The 19534-nt window shown below is 40.2% G+C and overlaps 2 protein-coding genes across 3 annotated transcripts; both read right to left on the reverse strand.

Moving 5' to 3' along the window:
- Positions 1–9771: 9771 nt before the first annotated feature.
- Positions 9772–13109, reverse strand: LOC133127924 (lysophosphatidic acid receptor 4-like). The gene has a single exon (XM_061241053.1). The coding sequence runs from the start codon at positions 11101–11103 to the stop codon at positions 10267–10269; it is 837 nt and encodes a 278-aa protein (XP_061097037.1). The 5' UTR covers positions 11104–13109; the 3' UTR covers positions 9772–10266.
- Positions 12129–18968, reverse strand: LOC133127923 (G-protein coupled receptor 55-like). Of its 2 annotated transcripts, none has more exons than XM_061241052.1 (4): positions 18831–18968; positions 14542–14588; positions 13114–14097; positions 12129–12259 (listed from the first exon to the last, which is right to left on the reverse strand). In XM_061241052.1, the coding sequence occupies exons 2-4, from the start codon at positions 14550–14552 to the stop codon at positions 12238–12240; spliced, it is 1017 nt and encodes a 338-aa protein (XP_061097036.1). In that variant the 5' UTR covers positions 14553–14588; positions 18831–18968; the 3' UTR covers positions 12129–12237. The 2 variants fall into 2 exon arrangements, with proteins under 2 accessions (XP_061097036.1, XP_061097035.1); XM_061241051.1 differs by having other exon boundaries at positions 12191–12311.
- Between the last annotated feature and the right edge of the window lie 566 nt (positions 18969–19534).

Raw genomic sequence — 19534 nt, forward strand, 5'->3', positions numbered from 1 at the left:
TGCATGTTCTCCCCATGTCTGCGTGGGTTTCCTCCGGTTTCCTCCCACAGTCCAAAGACATGCAGGTTAGGCTGATTGGAGAGTCTAAAATGCCCATAGGTATGAGTGATTGGTGTGTGTGCCCTGCGATGGACTGCCGACCTGTCCAAGGTGTATTCCTGCCTTTCACCCAATGTATGCTGGGATAGGCTCCAGCCCCCCTGCGACCCTGTTCAGGATAAGTGGGTTAGGATAATGAATTAATGAATTTTCCAAAAGATTTTACAGAGACATTTGTGTATTTAATTTAAAAAAGTAACATATTACTGTTTTTACATAAAAACTGGATCAAGGCTGTCTGAGATCAGAAGGAAGGAGCCAACCAAAGTCTGCAGAAGAACTGTGGCAAGGTCTCCAACATGCTCGGAACAACCTCCTTGCTGATTGTCTTATAGAACTGCAGGACAGCGTTGGGTATCTCAGAGAAGTGATGCAGTTTTAACGCTGAAGGGTGGTCACAAAAAATATTGATTTGATTCAGTTATGAACTATTCTGACAAATTACTAAAATGTAGCGTAAAATGTATTGTATGTTTATTTAGGACCTTTCATTTAATTATTTTTGAAAGAATCTTATCTGTACAGAATGTTATACAGGTGCCTAAGACTTTTGCACAGTACTGAATCATTTCTTTCTCGATACTATAGCCTGTTTTGTCCCAGTTCACAAAAATCAGTTCACAGTATAGTTATGTATAATCACATTCTTTTATTTTACTTGAGGACCCAGTAGAACAAGGTGACAAGGCCGCCATTTGAACTCATGACCTCCAGGTCTGACCTCCAGGTTTATAACATGGGGCCTAGACCATGTCTCTTGGCTGAAGCCAGGAGTTGACTGATGACACACAGATTATGTGCTACTGATTTGCAGTTAGAACAATGATTCAATTTTAATATGTAGGGCTGTTTGAAGGGAAAGTTCACTTTAAGGGAATATGATAGTTCTAGTGTAAGTCGTCCATTGGCCCAGACAGTTTTTTGTGTGATCAAGGATTATTTTAGATCAGGGATGGGCAACTAAACCCTGGCTCAATCAGCTACTTAGCCATATGCATCATAACCAATTCACTCATAAATTAGAACATAATAAAATGCTGTAAGATAAGAAAATTTTCAGGTGTAGTTTATATATATCACGGAATGTGGCTATAAATGACTGATCATGTATGTGATTGGGCTAATTAAACAATTAAGAGCAGAAGTTGGTCTGAAATCAAGAAACAGCCCACCCCTGTTTTAGATACATACAGAATCCAGCTGAACTCAATATTCCTCCTGATGGTCCACGTTTTGTTGATCACTCTTTTGACATGACCCTCATCTTGTTTTTTTACATTACATTACATTACATTAATGGCATTTGGCAGACTCTCTTATCCCGAGCAACATACAACAAAGTGCATACCCATAACCAGGGATAAGTGCGCTGAAAAACCCTAGAGGGAAGTGCAATTTCAACTGCTACCTGCACAACAAAGATAAGGACCAGGGCCTATTTATTTCATTTTTTTATTTATTTATTTTTTAAATTATTTTTTAAACAAATAAACAAACAACACAAAAGTATGACCAAACCCCTTAACTAGCCAAACACTGCTTACCTAGCCAAACTAAAAATACTGATACACAAAAAGTAAATCACAGAAAGACAGGGAGGTAGAGAGGGATGGAGAGAGGTGCGTCTTCAGTTTGCGCTTGAAGGTGGGAAGAGATTCTACAGTTCTGACCTCAACGGGGAGTTTGTTCCATCACCGTGGAGCCAGAACAGACAGTAGTCGTGAGCGTGAGGTGGAAGTTTGGGGAGGGGGAGGTGCCAAGTGGCCTGTGGAGACTGAACGAAGAGGTCTGGCAGGGGTGTAGGGTCTGATGATTATTTGTAGGTAAGCTGGGGAAGACCCCTTAACTGCTTGGAAGGCTAGCACCAATGTTTTGAACTACTGCAGTAGTCAAGACGAGGCAGAACCATCGCTTGGGCCAGGAGCTGGGTCGAGTAGGGGGTGAGAAAGGGGCGGATTCTCCGTATGTTGTATAGGAAGAACCTGCATGACTGGGTCACCGCCGCAATGTTCTCGGAGAGGAACAGTCTGCTGTCCATCACCACGCCGAGGTTCCCTGCACTGGGTGATGGCGTAAGTGTGGTATCCCCTAGGGAAATGGAAAGATCCAGATGGGTAGAGGTAATGGCAGGGATGAATATCATTTCAGTCTTATCTGGGTTGAGCTTTAGATAGTGGTTGTCCATCCACCTCTGGATGTCACTCAGGCAAGCAGAGATACAAGCTGAAACCATATCAGATGGTGGGAATGAGATGAAGAGTTGCGTATCGTCCGCATAGTAGTGGTAGGATAGACCATGTGCAGTGATAACAGGGCCAAGGGAACGAGTGTAAAGAGAAAAAAGAAGCGGGCCTAGGACTGAGCCCTGGGGAACTCCTGTGGCAAGGGGCCGAGGTGTCGATACCGTACCAGCCCAGGCAACCTGGAAGGAGTGACCAGAGAGGTAGGACTCAATCCAGTCCAGGGCTGTGCCACAGATGCCCATTGCTGACAGGGCGGACAGGAGGATGGAGTGATCTACAGTGTCAAAGGCAGCAGAGAGATCTAGAAGAATGAGAAGGAGGAGCACGATCTCTGTCGAGTGGCCAGATCTGAAGCCAGACTGGTGGGGGTCTAGCAGGCTGTTGTTAGAAAAGAAAGAAGAAAGTTGACTAGAAGCGGCTTGTTCTATGGTTTTAGATAGAAAAGTAAGAAGAGATACCAGTAGTTCTGGATGATGGAGGGATCCAGAGTAGGCTTTTTTAGCAGCGGGGTGATGTGGGCCCTCTTGGAGGATGCTGGAAAACAGCCAGAAGACAGGGAGGCGTTAACAAGGGAGGTGACAAATGGGAGAATGTCAGGCGTGATAGTCTGGAGAAGAAAAGAGGGGATAGGGTCAAGGGCACAGGTTGTAGGGCGGTGGGAGAGCAGGAGTTGAGAAACATTAGAGTCTGTAAGGGGGGAGAAAGTAGAAAAGGAAGGGATGGGCCTAGAGGGGGGGGAAGGGCACAGAGAGGGGGGCGGTGGTTGTAAAGGATCTGCGGATCAGCAAAGTCATCAGCAGTGAAGGAGGACAGAAGTGGAGGCGGTGCACTGAGGAGAGAGGAGAACAGTTTCCGGGGGTTAGAAGTGGAGTTCTGAATTTGTGTTTGATAGTATTTTACTTTGGCGGCAGTGACAGCAGAAGAGAATGCCGCCAGGAGAGACTGGTAAGTTTTGAGGTCTGAAGGGTCTCTGAATTTTCCCCACTTCCTCTCCGCTGCGAAGAGGCTGGCCCTGGAGGTACGAACGGCGTCAGATATCCAAGGACTGGGAGGGGATGTGCGAGGTGGCTTTGAGACAGGGGGACAGAGAGAGTCAAAGGCGGAGGAGAGAGATGAAAGGAGGGTGGCAGATGCAGAGTCAGTGGGGAGTTTGGAGAAGGATTCGAGAGGGGAGAGTGAGGCGGTGACAGTTTTTTGGTACTAGTCGGCTGCTAGGTGACAAACATTTCTAAATCCCTCAGTAATCACAAGTTAATTGAAGGAGAGGTGTTGTGATGATTTAACAGTTGAACAGTTTTCCTCAACTTCCCACACCATGTTTACATAACATTTCCTATTGTGAAAGCCCAGTGTTATCTTGATACTGCACTTCCTCTTCTCACAGGTTTTACTGCAAGTCAGGTTAAAGAGGCAACACTAGATTCCTGATACTGAAACTGCTCTCAGGAGAATCTTTGGTAAACTACAAAACTACAAAATGCAAAATATCACCAATACGTGTTTTCTAAATAGCAAGGAGTTTACCAAGACACTATCCCGGCATTTTGTGATTAGCTAATTATTTTGATTGATAAGTGCTGTGTGAATATCAAGGAAGCCACCATGAGGCTGAGAAATAAGAAACAGTCAGAGACACAGGCCAAACATTAGGCTTACCAACATAAACTGGAACATTATTCAGAAGAAAGAGAGCACTGGTGAGCTCAATAATTGCAAAGGGACTGGAAGACCTTTACAGCTTGCCATTATGAAGAAACACCTGTTCGATAGATCAAAAACATTCTTCAGGAAGCAGGTGTGGACCGTGGATGCACACCACTAGTTATGAGAGAGATATATAGCTAGAGAGAGGCCCCTCATTAACAAAGCATATTTGATCATGTCTGCATGCTTTCATGCATTCAGTTGCTTCCACATGATGATTGGCTGATTAAGTATTTCAATTAACAAGCTGGTGAACAGGTCTAGCTCATTGAGTGATCACTTTACACCATTCGCTAAGTGTCCAATATGTGTTCACCCCTTCTCTTCCAGAAAGCACCCATTGAGAAATAGTACATTAATGGGTCAAAGCAGATGTTGAAGTTGGCATAACAGAGTCCATTTAAGAATATAAGGGTTTATCGTCATGGAAAGCGTCATTGCAAACAATATCAAGCCGAAAGGCACAAAAAATGCTGCAAACATGAATAAATGAACACCAAAAATCAGCATGACTCTCCTTTTATCGCGCCTGGTCGAATCACTCTTAAGTCCGTACAGAATCCTCATTACCATTGCCATGGACACAACATTTATCATTAGTAATGCAAATATGATGGGTGAACACAGTAGCCCATTGAACAGCGATTTGTCAAAATTAGAAGCAATTCAGTATTTGCAGACTGGAGTACGGGGCGTGGTAACCAAAGTTTGTGATTGGTCTCAGGTTGATTGGCTCACAGCTATTCAGGCCCTTTGAAGGTCATAGATGCAAAATGTGTTTGTTTATTTGAAATGTGCTCATCAATGAGGTTAAAACACCTGAAATATCGCTCACTCCTTTGTGAGGTGTGAGGTTTTGTAGTATCAAAAGTAAAAACATATCTTATCTTTGGACATAAAGTGTCATAAAACTGCATTAGATAGATACCAGAAATGCCTTACTTCCAGTTAGTAGACATAGGAATCAACTACATTTTGATAAGATTTGAGAGTCTTCGCTTATCTTAGCTTAATATGCATTATTCATAAATTAAGCAGGATTGAATATGCCAAATGACAAAAATGTAATATAATTCTATACAAATCCACATGCCTGTGTGTGTGGGAGGGGGGCTCTGAGCACAATATTGTGGTTGCTGCCCCATCAGTCACACACAGACACAAAACACACATGGGCACAGGCCAATGTTTACACATTCAATGAGGCACATACAGTCCATGGGTTTGATTCACATGTACACAGGTTTACATACACATGCACACGCACACACAACGTGCATACATGCACACACACACACAACACATATGCAAGCACACGCACACAGACACACACAACACACACACATGCACACACACACACAACACACATACACGCACATGCACACACACACACACACACAACACACACAAGAGGAAGGAGAGAGGGAGAAAGATAAAGGAATAAGAAAGTAGGCCTATTGGTCTGGCATTTCAACTGACCTGGTTAAAAATACTGCTGTATTTCAACTCTATTTTACATAATATTTATTATAGATTTTATATTGCATATATTTACGATATGTATATTATCCCAATTTTTTTTTTTTGCTTTCTGGTTCTTATTTGGATTAGATGTTGAAAATTGTTTATATTGGTTGCTTGTAACTATAGCATTTTAACATTGTGCTGACCAACTCCATAACGTGTGCAACATGAATTTATGATTTGTGAAATGGAAACAAAAATCCAGGGCCGATCTTTAATACAAATTTTATATGTTGTTGGAGTGATAAAATCTTGCATTGGCCCCATTCCAAATATTTACAGATAAAACATTTGACTTGTTTTACTGTCATTGATTACTTGTTCAGTTGTTAATCTTAGTAGCTAGTAATAATAATCATCATAGTTATTTGTGCACATTTTGTTCATACAAAAAATTTAACTTTTTGTGTGAAGCAATACTAACAAATCTTACCTGGTGGAATGATAGCTACTCTTCGCCTATTGTTACAGTCGCATTCCATTCTCCTAGTGATAATTTCCTGGTCAAACTCAAACAGCTTCTCACTAAGATTCAAGAAAGGTGGACATTTGAAAGCTCTTTTCAAAAGTGTAAATGGAGAGTCTGTTTCAGTGGAGAGTGAAATGTGGAAATGCAGTGACTGAATTAGAATTCAGACCAAAATATTCAGTTTGTCTAAAATCTGAGATTCGTACCTACGTATGTATTTACAGTGAGACTGCTGGACACCTCCATGTCAGGGCCCAGCAGCTGGAGATACTGGAGGAACCAGGGAAAAAGACACAGGACTTACGGACCACTGCAGAGACACCAAACAAGTCTACAAGTCAACCCTCTGGAAGTGCAAACAGTGCCAAGTGCCTCTCTGCCTAATTCTGGACATAAACTGTTTTGAATTGGCACAGCTAAATGCTGACAAAACACCTTTCAATGTCCCTGTTTATTTTGTATATACCGTAGCTTCTGTTTTTGTGTGGTGTGTAGTGTTTTCTTGAAGTGCATTTCTGGCCTAAGGCCTTTGACAGATATATACTTATTATTTGCTGTGTTTTATCAATAAATATAGTACAATTCACATTTTTTACATTAAAAGAAGACCTAATAAAGTGCTCACTGAGGGTATAGGCCAAACATTAGACTTGCTAAAGTGTTTGGATCATGATCAAGTGCTGTGAAAACCTGCACTTTAACCAAACGTGAATTGTTTGATTACAGATATAAAATTGTGGTGTAAAGAACCAAATCAAGAAAACATATATCTTTGTCCCAAGACTTATAGAGTTCACTGTATACACACACATACACACACACACAATACACAAAACACTTGACAATACTATCAATGGTCCTGAATTGTATCTAAAAAGGTAGAAGGTTTAAAAAGGTGTAGAAATTGGGAAGCAATTTGGACAATCAGTACCAGGCTAGTCAGGTACACATGGCACCTTATATCTATCGTGTGACCATTCTGTGGTTAAGGGAAACACATTTTTATGCCAAAAATATAAGATACTAGTGTTTCACAAACAGATAATGAGGTCACAGAGGGAGTGAAGGGGGGGCGTACCAAACTGCATTGACTGCAGTTTTCATCTGCAATTGAAGGGGTGCTGTCATTTGTGGTTTTCTCAAATTTCCTGTTGTTATTTTGGACACAATACCGAGATGAGAGGTAGATAAATGTTCAGCAGCAGTGTCTGTGTGAGGGTGAAAGGGACACAGGACTCTGTTATCGGAGTTATCACTTACACCACACTTCCTGTTCTCAAAAGTACTGCGCATAGCTGAGAAAAGCAACACAAAATGCTTCAGGAAATGCTTAAAGTCGGTCTGGTGTTTGGTGAAACTGCTCTTGGGAGAAAGCATTTGGTCAGTTAGTGCAGGTTTTCACCCTTTTATGATCAAGGGACTGCCACCCAGGCTGAAAGGCATGTCTGTTTACTTGTCAGTTGGCCAGGGGTCAAAAAACCAAAAACAGTTGAAAGATTGAAGTGAAAGGATAAGTCCCACGCAAATATACATTCAATGAGATCTTTATTAGGTATTTATTAGACTTTTTTAGACTTGTTAAGTCTTCTGCTGCTGTAGCCTATCCACTTAGAGGTTTGACCTGTTGTGTGTTCAGAGATGCTCTTCAGCATACCACTGTTGTAATGTTTGCTTGCATTACTGTCGCCTTCCTGTCAGCTTTGACAGAGCAGAATTCATGGTTCCTGCATTAATGACAATCTGTCCAGGGCCCAAGGCAGCAAAGCATCCATACAGCATCACACTATCACCATGTTTGACTTTTGTAAACTGTAAACTGCCAGACAGAATGTTTTTGTAGACTTCTGAATTCATCCTGCTGCATGAGTTACATCATCAATAAAGATTAGTGAGCCCACTCCAGAAGCAGCCATGCCAGCCCAAGCCATGACACTTCCTCCACCGTGCATCCTAAATGACAAAATTTCACAAGATCTTTTACAATCACTTTGACACTAATTTCAGAACCTTGAGGTAATTTTTCGAAATTGTTGACACAAAACTCAAAACGGATAATCAAAATGCATTTTTCAAAATTCTAAACACTTTTTTCAATTGCTTGGATACAATATACATAAATCAAAAATCAATTGATCACTGAGCCAAATCACTTGTTCACAATGACTCAACTGAACTTTCAAAGTATTAACATTTCAAAATGAAATACACACATTACATTTGATCAGTCAATAAAACCTTTGTGGCCCATCTCTGTACTTCTTTGCAAATTGTAATCTCGCCATTCGATTCTTACTAAGGATAAATGGATTGCATCTTGTGGTATAGGCTCGATATTGCTGCTCTCTAAGTCTTCTTCAAAGATTGATTGATTGAGATACCTTCACCCCTGCCCTGTGGAGATTGTTTGTGATGTCACTAACTAATGTTTTGGGGTTTTTCTTCACAGCTCTCACAATGTTTCTGTCATTAACTGCTGTTGTTTCCCTTGGTCAACCTGTTTGATGTTTGTTGCTTAGTATGCCAGCAGTTTCTTTCTTTTTCAAGACATTCCAAGTTGTTGTACAAGCTATCCCCTTATGCAATTTTTTCTGATTGATAAAATGGCTTGCTTTTCTCTCAAAGACAGCTCTCTGGTCTTCATGGTGTTTTATATTTATCTAACACAAATGCAGTCTTCACAGGCAAAACCTAAGGCTAAAACCAAGAGCAGACATTCAGAACTATGTATCGTTTAATCAATAAATCTAACAGGACACATCTCAGCAACAAGAAACACCTGTCAGTCACATGTTCCAATACTTTAACCTAAAGATTGGGTGATCGGAGACAAAAAGTGATATGATCTAAGTTGTTTAAAAAAACCCCCCAGGAAATAAAAGCTGAAATTTGAATCGGTCAGCTCATGAACATCTTTTGACCTCAAATTCGATTGTCTTCATCGTATAGAAAAACAAAGGAATTGACCTTGCTGTTACAATACTTTTGGAGGGGACTGTAGCTAGAGAGGCCTACAGGTCTTTGGATCTTCTGGGATCATGTGTGAATTCCTGGATTAGTTGCAAATCCTTCTCCATTTGGAGGTAATACTGTGGAGTCCCAGAGCCTTAAAAATTGGTTTGTAACCCTTTCTAGACGGATATATTTCAACAACTTGTTTCCTTATCTCTTCTGGAGTTTCCTTTGATCATGGCATACCAAACCTATGAATTTGTCTGTATTAAAGCAGACAAAAGAAAAGGAAAAGAAAAGTTGACTCGAATACCTCCACATCAATTTAAAAGACTAATATCAAATTATAGGAAGTGTTCAATTTCTGCTAACGTTTGTGCAACCAGTTTTTAAGGGGTGATTTTGGTGTTTGATAAACGTTCATAAAATAAATTAAATAGCAATGACAAAAAACATATTTTGTGTTTACCCAGCCTCCCCTTTTCTCATATTATATTTTGTCTAAATAACTAAAACTATTCTGTGTGAACCATACAAAAAATAGAGGAAATCAGTCAGGGGTGCCAATACTTTTTCACAGCACTGTATATTCTGCTTGAATATTTTGAACAGACACAACTACCAGTTTTCTCCAATCTGAACACTTTTCATCGTATCATTACATCCTTAGATGTATCTCCCTGTATGACATGTATAAACACACACTACAACTTGTAGAAATGTAATATATAATGAAATTTGTGTTGTATTTATCATCAAAAGAGTATGAGATTGAGACACACGTTTAGTTATCAAGATATTCCTTTATTTATATCTATATTATTTGTAAAAGGTTTTCATTGATTGTGCTTGAGTCAAGTGATGAGACACTGTGAGGCAAGCGTGTTTTTGAATGGAAACACAGAACAGATTGTCACTGAACTCTGTCCTATGGGCCTGTGCATAATTTTAACGTGACTGGCACATTTTTGATGCTGGCCATAGTACAATATAAAAAAATAGATAATACAGAAAAACTTGGATAGACTGTGGTAGTACATTAAAAGACTAATATTATTGAAAGTCAGTATGAAGTTGAAAAAGATATGCAGTTTATATTAGAGTAAGTAACAAATTACAATTACAAATCATTTTTAGTACCAACAATAAAACATCACACAGAAAAACATAAGCACACAATATGAATGCAATACAATTCTCACAATTAAGTGTATTTCAATACCTGACAGCGTATATCCATTTTTTCGTGCCTTTTGATAGGATCTGCACTGACGTTCTCTAAGTGTCCAGTGTACGCTCCCCCGTCTTCCCGAATGCTTTCAATGAGAAATAATAAATGAATGGATCTATACAGCAATTGAGTGTTGTATAACACGCTGTCACTCGAAGAGCAGTAAAGTTAGTAATTTTCCCCATTGATATTATAGCAACCACGATACTTATCGGCGCAAAAAATAGTGCAAACGTGAGTAAATTGATAGCAAAAATCAGCATGATGTTCTTGTGGTGTTCATCTGAGGCTGTCTGAAGTCTGTGCAGAGTCCTTATGACCATCGCCGAAGACACGAGGTTGACAAGCAGCAGTGCAAACAGTAAAAGAGGACCAATTATGCTAACTGATATTTTAGATTGCGGCGGTTGAAAACAGTCGGCATCGTCGTGAACGTCCGAAAAGCGCATTATGGCCCTTGGGATGCTGAGCAAGATTAACAGGAGCCAGGCAACCACACAAACGATTCCGGAATACCTTGGAGTACGAAGCGCCCGTGAGCGCAGAGGGAATACCACCGCCAGCAGTCGGTCCACGCTGATGAAAGTGATGAAGACAGCGCTGGTGTAGATGTTGACTCGGAACAGCATGGTGGTGATAGTGCATGCCACGGGTCCAAATGGCCATGTCACTGTTGCGTAATAATAAATGCGCATAGGCAGAGAAAGGCTCATGGTAAAGTCGGACAGTGCGAGGTTGAACATAAAAACGATGTTTGATGTCCTCAACCCGTGTCGTTTTGTGAGAATCCAGAGGTACAGCCCATTCAATGGTAACCCCACGGCCAACACCACACTATACACAGTGGCTAAGGTAACATTCACCCATTCTGGATTTTGATTCATTTTGTGACACGATGAGATGGGAATCTAGAGAGAAGTGAACATGCTTCATCTGCGATGAGTATTTGTCCCTGCCGAAAATGAGATTTTTATCAGTTAACCACAGACTACGTCTTCATTTCCGAGAAAGGGGCGACTAAAAGAGGTTTATTACGATCTACTTTGAAACACAAGCCGAAAACATTGCATTAAACTATTTGATTAAAATTATTTGCATTTACATTTTATTCACTTTTCCCAGATCGAAAAGGATGCCTTTCCGGTTGGCTCTTGAGGCCGAGACACACCAAGGTCTTGCATTTCTACCACCTTAATAAGCACAGTTCTTGATTGCTTAAAGCTGGCCATCATAGAACCTGAGATGTCCATTCCCCTTATGTTTGGGCTGACCTATTCTATGCCGCTCACTGTTCTCCATAAGTTCATCTTTACTGTCTTTTAAGGCTGCGTACAATAGTATTGCAGTTTTTAGTTTGGTCTTTCAGTCTGGAGAATGTCCATTGTGAAGCTTGTTTGCAATTGGGCCACACAAAATAAAGATAAATTGATAAACTGATTGATTGATGAGATAAGCTGAGGTGCTGTCTCACCGTGACAATAAAGTTCTTATTGTGATTTTTGCAAAGAATAGGACTTCCTCAGGTAAATTCCATATCTTCCTCCCTCACTGGCTTTCAAGTCATTCCCAGGCTGAAAAGATATTGAATGTCAGTTCTGCTGTGTGGCTTACTTATTTTCTGACAAATACAAATGGACCCACAGTTACAACATTTGCCACCAGGGGGCAGTATGGAACAAAAATATGGCTAGGGGTAACACCATCTTTTTATTCTTCTTTTTTTTGGTGATCATCTCTTCATTGTCATCTGTTTTCTTCCTTGCTGGAATAATCACAGTCTTTGGATATGAATATAGACTTATTGAGCACTTTATTAGGTAGACCTGTACACCAGCATATTAATGCAAAAATGTAATCAGCCAAACATGTGGCAGCATGTAGACATGGTGGAGAGGTTCAGCTGTTCTTCAGACCAAACGTCAGAATGGAGAAGAAATGTAATCAAAGTGACTGTTTGTTGGTGGACCGTGGAATGATTGTTGGTGTCAGGCAGGGTGATTTGAATATCTCACAAACTGCTACTCTCCTGGGATCTTCACTCTAGAGTTAGCAGAGAATGTGAAAAACAAAAAACATCCAGTGCACAGCAGTTCTGCAGGCAAAAATGCATTGTTAACAAGAGAAGTCAGAGGAGAAGGGCGAGACAGGTTAAAGCTGACAGGAAGGTGACAGTAACGCAAATAACCACACATTACAACAGTGGTATGCAGAAGAGCATCCCTGAACACACAACTCATCACAAAGTGGCTAGGCTACAGCAGCAGAAGTAAAAAAATAAGTCTAATAAATACCTAACAAAGTGCTCAGTAAATGTATATTTATGTAATTGGTATTGGTTACTGAAAGGCCAGGAAGTTAGATCAATCCACAGTATCAGTAAAATAAATAACTAGTAATGATCACCATGTTTGCATGCTTCATGAAACTTAAAGCCTGACCTTCAGAATCTGTAGAAATTTGTGCATGTGATAATTCTTTTTTTTACAAAGATAAGATTTAAACAATGTAAATGCTAAACAATTTAAACCATTTTAAATTGCATTATTTACCAATACACAGAGATTCCTGCCTTGTTTTATTGCATAGTAAACTATAGATGTGGTACCAGTGGCCATGCAATTAGTTTGGACATCGACCTTCCTGTTTCCAGGAGATTTCTGCTAAATCTTCCCCTCCTAAAGTGCAACCTCAAACTGATAAAAGGAAGTTTGCCACGGCACAACTACCTCCAGTTTGTTTTGCAAGACGGAACAGCCACAACATTTGTAAACGCAGGGCACAGTAACTAACCAGAAACACTGAAAGATTCAGGCTGTTTACTAAATTTGGCCAAACTAATTCAGTGCTTTTTCGCTGGCTCTAGTTGAAGTGTTTGTGTTTGGTGACACACTCACACTGAGCTCTCCTGGCCCCTGGAAACTGCTCTCTCGATCCCTTGTGTGCCCAGGTCAAATGAGTTCTGAATATCCGATGTGTTTCTCCATTGATTGAATGATCTTCTGAAACTGCCACTGGAGTTGCGGACTTCCTTGGTGACAAAATAGTAGCAGACGCCGTCCAGGCAGCAGGTGATGTTGGCCAGGGTCATGGCCAGCTGGACGAACACGCTGATGTTGGCCTGCAGCCGGCAGTCCGTGATGGCACCTCGCCGCACGAAGAACTGCAGCAGGATGGCCAGGTGGCTGGGTGTGAAGGGCACCAGGAAGGCAACCAGGCCGCTGTAGATGACCCGGACGCAGGCCTGGTTCTTCTGACTGCTTTTGTTCGAGCGGTGTATCTTGCGGACCACCAGGGTGGAGCAGGCCACCAGCACCGCCGCCGGCAGCAGGAAGCCGAAAACCTGGAGGCAGGCGATGAGCGCCAGGTTCCAGCCCTTGTCCGAGAAGCCGTGGAAGCAGCGGAAGTCACCGGTGTCACCGGTGTGGAAACCGTAGACGGGCGCGGTGGCCCCGAACACCAGCGCCCAGATGGTGGCGCACACCAGCAGGGCCTTACGCGGGGAGCGCAGCACTTTGAACCACAAAGCATGGCTAATGCCTATGTAGCGATCGATGCTGATGCATGTGATGGTGTAGATGCTGCCGTAAATGCTCACAAAGTATAAGCTCTCCAAGAAGGAGCAGAGGAGCCTCTTGTCAGCAGCCCATTCGGAGTTGTACATCCGAAAGGGCAGGGAGAAGAGAAGCAGCAGGTCCATCAGCACCAGGTTGGTCATGTAGATGGTGGACACATTCCACTTCTTCAGCTGGAAACAGAAGACCACTAGGGCAATGACGTTCAGGATGGCCCCACAAATGAAGATGGGGATGTAGATGACCAACCGCACGGTATTCATCTTGTCGTCCATATCTGTGAGATTGCACTCGCTCATGTTGACACTATAAGAGACAATACTGGATATCAGTTTACTTTGTTTAGCATCATTATTCCTGCCTGCCAATCTTTCCTTCTTGCTGAGGTCAGATAATAATTAAGCTAAATTGAAAACCAACATTGACAGACAGTAATTACACTGGAGTACCTTTAGTTGTGTGATGAAAGTGGATAGTGGCAAATACAATACTATTAACTCCAATAGGTTTTTAATGAGTCTTGGAAGCAAAATGTACTTGCCATTATGGACAAAATTTGCCAGTAGACTCTCTGTATCTTTTTATGTGAAGGTATGAACTATAAGAATTATTATAATGGCCTCTAACAGATAACAACCAGGTAAATTGCACTGTTGCATCAGAACTAATGTATGCATTTACACATTGATTGTTGAATTAGCAATAATTTCCCATGTGACTTCTCTCCCTGGTCTGGGTCAACTTACTTACCTTGAGGCCATCTTGTGTACGCCGGTTGTCTTTCCAACAAATTGCAACTGTTGACGAAAATGCAGCTGTTAATTGTTATTAAAAATGTACACTTAATATCAAATGAGGGATGGTTTGCACACCTGGTACGAACACTAAGCTGTTAGTGGAAGAGTTCGAAGACATAGAGTGTGTTAAAATTGTGTTAAAATATGGAATATGGTGTTTTAGTAATCTCAACTGATCAAGAGACTGACTGGATCAAAAGCTAGCATAGACATAGCCCCAGGACCAAGACTGGGAACCGCTGTATTAACAGAGGAACTGGCACTTTCACATTTTCATCCCACAAATCACCAAAATTATACTCAAATGGAAAGGTGGGTGGTTCTGACAGCAATACAGTTGGTAATTTTTTAACTGAAAAAGTTCTGGCAATAAATGTTTAGAAATTCAAACAGTTCTCATAGGATGGCTCTGTGCCATGGAAAAGCAGGTAGTATTTTTTATGAATAAATCTAAAAATCCCTAAAGCAGAAAAAGGAATGTGCTTCCTTTTCGAAAACAGAAACTGAAATTTTCTAATTGTGTTCGGCACCACTGAGACTCACAAGACATGTAATTTGGTCTCTTGAAAGCAAGCTGAGATTGTTGGAGAAAAAGCAAAAAACTGGACAAATAAGCAGAAATTAAGGAAACATAAATAAAAAAATAAAAATAAAATACAAGTTCCTTTGCAGAGATGATTTGCACTGCTGGCCTGAAATGAACAAGCATGTCTTTGTGCGTAGAGAGTTTACATGAGTGTGCATGTGCGTTTGTCAATGACAGCAGCGGTCTGTGCAAGGGTCATTGCATGTATATGATTGTGCGTGTGTGTGTGTGTGTGTGTGTTTAGGCAGCATATGTAATAGGCTTGGAGAGGCTAATCCGTCCCTAATTTTTTATAAATTCAATAAATCAAAATTGATCAGGTATTCATTGATGAACAGGGTTTTGGGTCATGTTAGCCTTCCTTAGTGGAAAAAATAACTAACCTACTATGTATGGACACATCTTTCCTGGCATTTACTAAATTACGTAATAAAATTATGATTTTGAGTCATATGCATTTTGCACGTGCCTTAGTATGAACTAAACATAATTTAGTTCTCTCAAGCATTGTATCTTTAACCAATGAAAATTACTTCTACTTCAAAATTACCAAAAAAACTGGAAAGCTTGTAAATACCTTAGACTGAGCAGTGAATTGTGTATTTCTCCACAAATTATATATCATCATTTTTCTTTTACGAAGGTAATGGTTTCTGGTAACACATATTATTCTGATTATATCTGAGGATGATTATCATTACTGGAACTCCTAACCTGAGTCTGCATTAATGGCGTTGTAATTTGAAACTGGTTTTGAATGCAGATAAGACTAAGATCTTTTCTAAAACCAGGACTCAGTCTTTAAAGCAACACATTGTAACCCAACAAAATAAATTAATAGAGCAGGTAAATACATACAAGTGCTTAGGATTTCATTTGGACTGTCAAGTTTCTTTCACATGTCATATAGAAAAACTCACACAGAAAAAAATCTATTTGGGTTCCTTTTATAGAAACAAAGCATGTTTCTCATTTCAGGCTAGAAAACAACTTGTAATGACAACATTTTTGTAAGTGATGGATTATGGAGATGTTGTTTACATGCGTGCAAGTAAATCCTGTTTGAACTTATTGGACAGTGTCTATCATGCAGCATTAAGGTTCATGACTGACTCTACTTATTGCACACATCACTGTACCCTGTATCTGAAGGCTGGTCTGCCCTCACTCTCAGCATATAAACAATACCATTGGTTAATTTTGATTCACCTTGCATGTCCCAGTCATTTACCTTAACCACTATGCCACAGGCCGTTGGACATGGTACACACTTGTCTTACCTAAATGTTTTTACTTGTTTTATTTGTATAGTGTCTATCTTCTTCTGTGTCTTGCTGTGTGTAATCCAACATCTGTCTTAATTGTTCTATTTTAAGCCATTTTGGCCAGGACTCCCTTGTAAAAGAGATGTAAATCTCAATGGGACTATTTCCTGGTAAAATAAAGGTTAAATAAAAAAATGCTATGGTCTTCTATGGGGAATACAAAGACAAGCCAGCACTCACAAAAAGTTCTGCTTTTCTAAACATCTTTCTATTGTTACACGAAACATACCCTGTGTAGGCCTCTTCACGCAGCTCACAACACACCCCACAAACTGACCTTCGAGTCATGCTGCCATGGCACATAATCAGAAATCCTTGAAAGATCACTCCTCCTGCACTGCTTTCATCTGTTTATGAAGATCAGGCAGCCAGGACGTGGGTATCTCATTGACCAGAGCAACTGAACTTAAAAATATCTAAAAAAATGAATTGTTTAGAGCAGTATTTATAATTACGCCCTTATTTGGTAAGGTGACTGAAATCACTTTAATTTTGTAATTATTGCATTTCATGTCCTATGCAATTTTCTGGTGGAAAATTAAGTCTGAAAATGAAGTTGTCTCTCTCGTCTTGCGTGTCTGCACAATGCTTTATACTGAGCAAATGGTTATAACCACTTCCTTGTGCAAGTTTTTCGATGTCACTTTCTGTCTGTGATGTGAACAGACAGTAGCTTTCAAAGACATTTGACTATTAAGTTTCATTTTATATTTATTATGTTCTTTTTCAATTAAAACATTTTTTTTTTTACAATTGTTTCTGTTGTTATTGCTCTTACGTTAAGTTGTATTGGTCATACACAGTAAGAATCTTAAAATTTGTGTACAAACTGTTTTTGTGTCTCTATGCTCAATTAATATCATAATCCTAACCCTAACCATATTAGTAAATACATATATTTTATATCTATTATATTTCTCGCAATTGCAGAATGTCATCGTCGGGTAGCGCTTATCCCGGATTTGATACACGTCAACCGTGAAAAATCGCAGATGCAGGCTTGCGAAAGCACTGTTATTGACTTCAAAAGGACAATAGACAGTAGACAGAGACAGTACAGCTATAGCCTTCAATATGTTTCTTGTTTATGAAATAAATCTACATTCACACACCTGCAAGGTCTGTGGTTCGATCCCCGGTTTAGCCTCAGCCGTTGGGCCCATGAGCAAGACCCTTAACCCTGCACTGCTCCAGGAGAGGATTGTCTCCAGCTTAGTCTAATCAACTGTACGTCGCTCTGGATAAGAGCCAAATGCCATTAATGTAATGTAATGTAACAACTTCTATCCAAATCAAGCCTGGCATCAGATTTATTTTAGACCTTAAAATAAAAATGGGTATTTTTAAGGAAATGCTGCATATCAGAAAACAGCTTGCGTGCCAGTAATTTGTGGTTGAAGATTTCAGTGTGAAGAAACTGAGGTGCAAGTTTCAGTCCTTCTGTTGGCAGCACTGCTTAATATTCATTCTCATACTTACTTTAAACTGTATTGAAAGGCACTGTGAGCAATCTTTCCTTCCTAGCAGCTGTTTGTCAGGAAAGATATGTAGAGATATTCATTGATAAATAATTGCAATGTGATAATTGTAAGCTAATTCCATTATTTTTTTTATCAGGCTTTCTGAAGAAGCATCCTGAATGAGTTGGGGAAAGTTCAGAAAAGAACACCAATCTTACCCAAGAAACTTCAAGACATTCAAGGCAAGAAAATATATACATAACCTTTCTCAGTACACATAAATGATTTAACTCAGGCCATACTCAAAAGAAATACTACAGGAACTCATTGCTTAACAAGAATGAACCTATGGACGGGTGGATGTACGGTGGTATGCAGATGCTTCCATATTTTGTTGACATTTTTGACATAGCACAACCTCTGCAGGGTACAAAATGAAACAGGACATGATATTTCATCCTATGTTATTGCAGAATGACAGCATCTCTGAAATGCTCTGGACTGGCATGCATTGAGGGAAACTGCAGCAGGGCTTCGCACACTTGTTGAGCTGAATGCTGAATACTGAGTAATACACAATTACCACAGAGAAATCTAATCATGCTGATACCACGCCAGTGGAAAATAGAGGTTCCACACAATACTGAAACTATGTCACAGGAACATGTTCACTCATTTACTGTGCTTTGATTTAGCTTTTTGCTCATTAATGTGTCATAAAAACTTCAGTTCAGGATTTATTCCAACCAATGTAGCATAATTAATGCCTTTCAGTAAATAACAAAACAGAATAAGCATTTTCTTTCAATAGTATAAATATAATTAAATTAAGCCTACGATGAGAGTTTCAAATAATGACAAGCTACCTTACCTTGTTTGGGAGCTACCCATCTGATGTCTTCTCTCTGGTGGAACTTTTTACCACAAGTCATCTATCAGACAGGATGCATGATATACCTCATTGTGAGCAAATTAGATGCAATATGTTAAGCAGAAATTCTCTCTCTCTCTCTCTCTCTCTCTCTCTCTCTCTCTCTCTCTCTCTCTCTCTCTCTCTCTCTCTCTCTCTCTCTCTCTCTCTCTCTCTCTCTCTCTCTCTCTCTCTCTCTCTCTCTCTCTCTCTCTCTCTCTCTCTCTCTCTCTCTCTCTCTCTCTCTCTCTCTCTCTCTCTCTCTCTCTCTCTCTCTCTCTCTCTCTCTCTCTCTCTCTCTCTCTCTCTCAAAATTTAACTTTCGTAAAAATGAGCAGACTGGGAGCCCGGTGTTGAAATACGGTAGTGGAAGTACTGGGCACTCAACTATCACATGAGAGTCTGCTTCCTCTAATTATTCATCACTGTTTTCAACATCAAGTCTCACCACAGGGTACAGGGGAGAGTACACCAAAATGGCTGACATACCTACTGAAAATAGCTTTCTCGGGGAATGTATTAAAAAGAGAATTAAGCTAAATAACCTTGTTTTTCGTTTCATGTTATTTTAATTAGTGAGTCATGTTCCCCAGAAACTATGATGACATGATGACATGGTCATTTGTGAGTATGGTCATCATCATTTTTAGTATGGTTACTGTTTC

The sequence above is a fragment of the Conger conger genome, chromosome 5 (genome assembly GCF_963514075.1).
Source record: "Conger conger chromosome 5, fConCon1.1, whole genome shotgun sequence".
In the NCBI taxonomy this organism is placed as follows: Eukaryota; Metazoa; Chordata; class Actinopteri; order Anguilliformes; family Congridae; genus Conger; species Conger conger.

What these genes read in the sequence shown, in the direction of transcription:
- LOC133127924 (XM_061241053.1), bottom strand. Translation starts at nt 11,103, where the DNA reads ATGAATCAAAATCCAGAATGGGTGAATGTTACCTTAGCCACTGTGTAT.
- LOC133127923 (XM_061241051.1), bottom strand. An exon ending in AGGGGCCAGGAGAGCTCAGT is followed by an intron (nt 12,312 to 13,113) that starts GTGAGTGTGTCA and finishes TTTTGCCTGCAG; the next exon opens with AACTGCTGTGCACTGGATGT.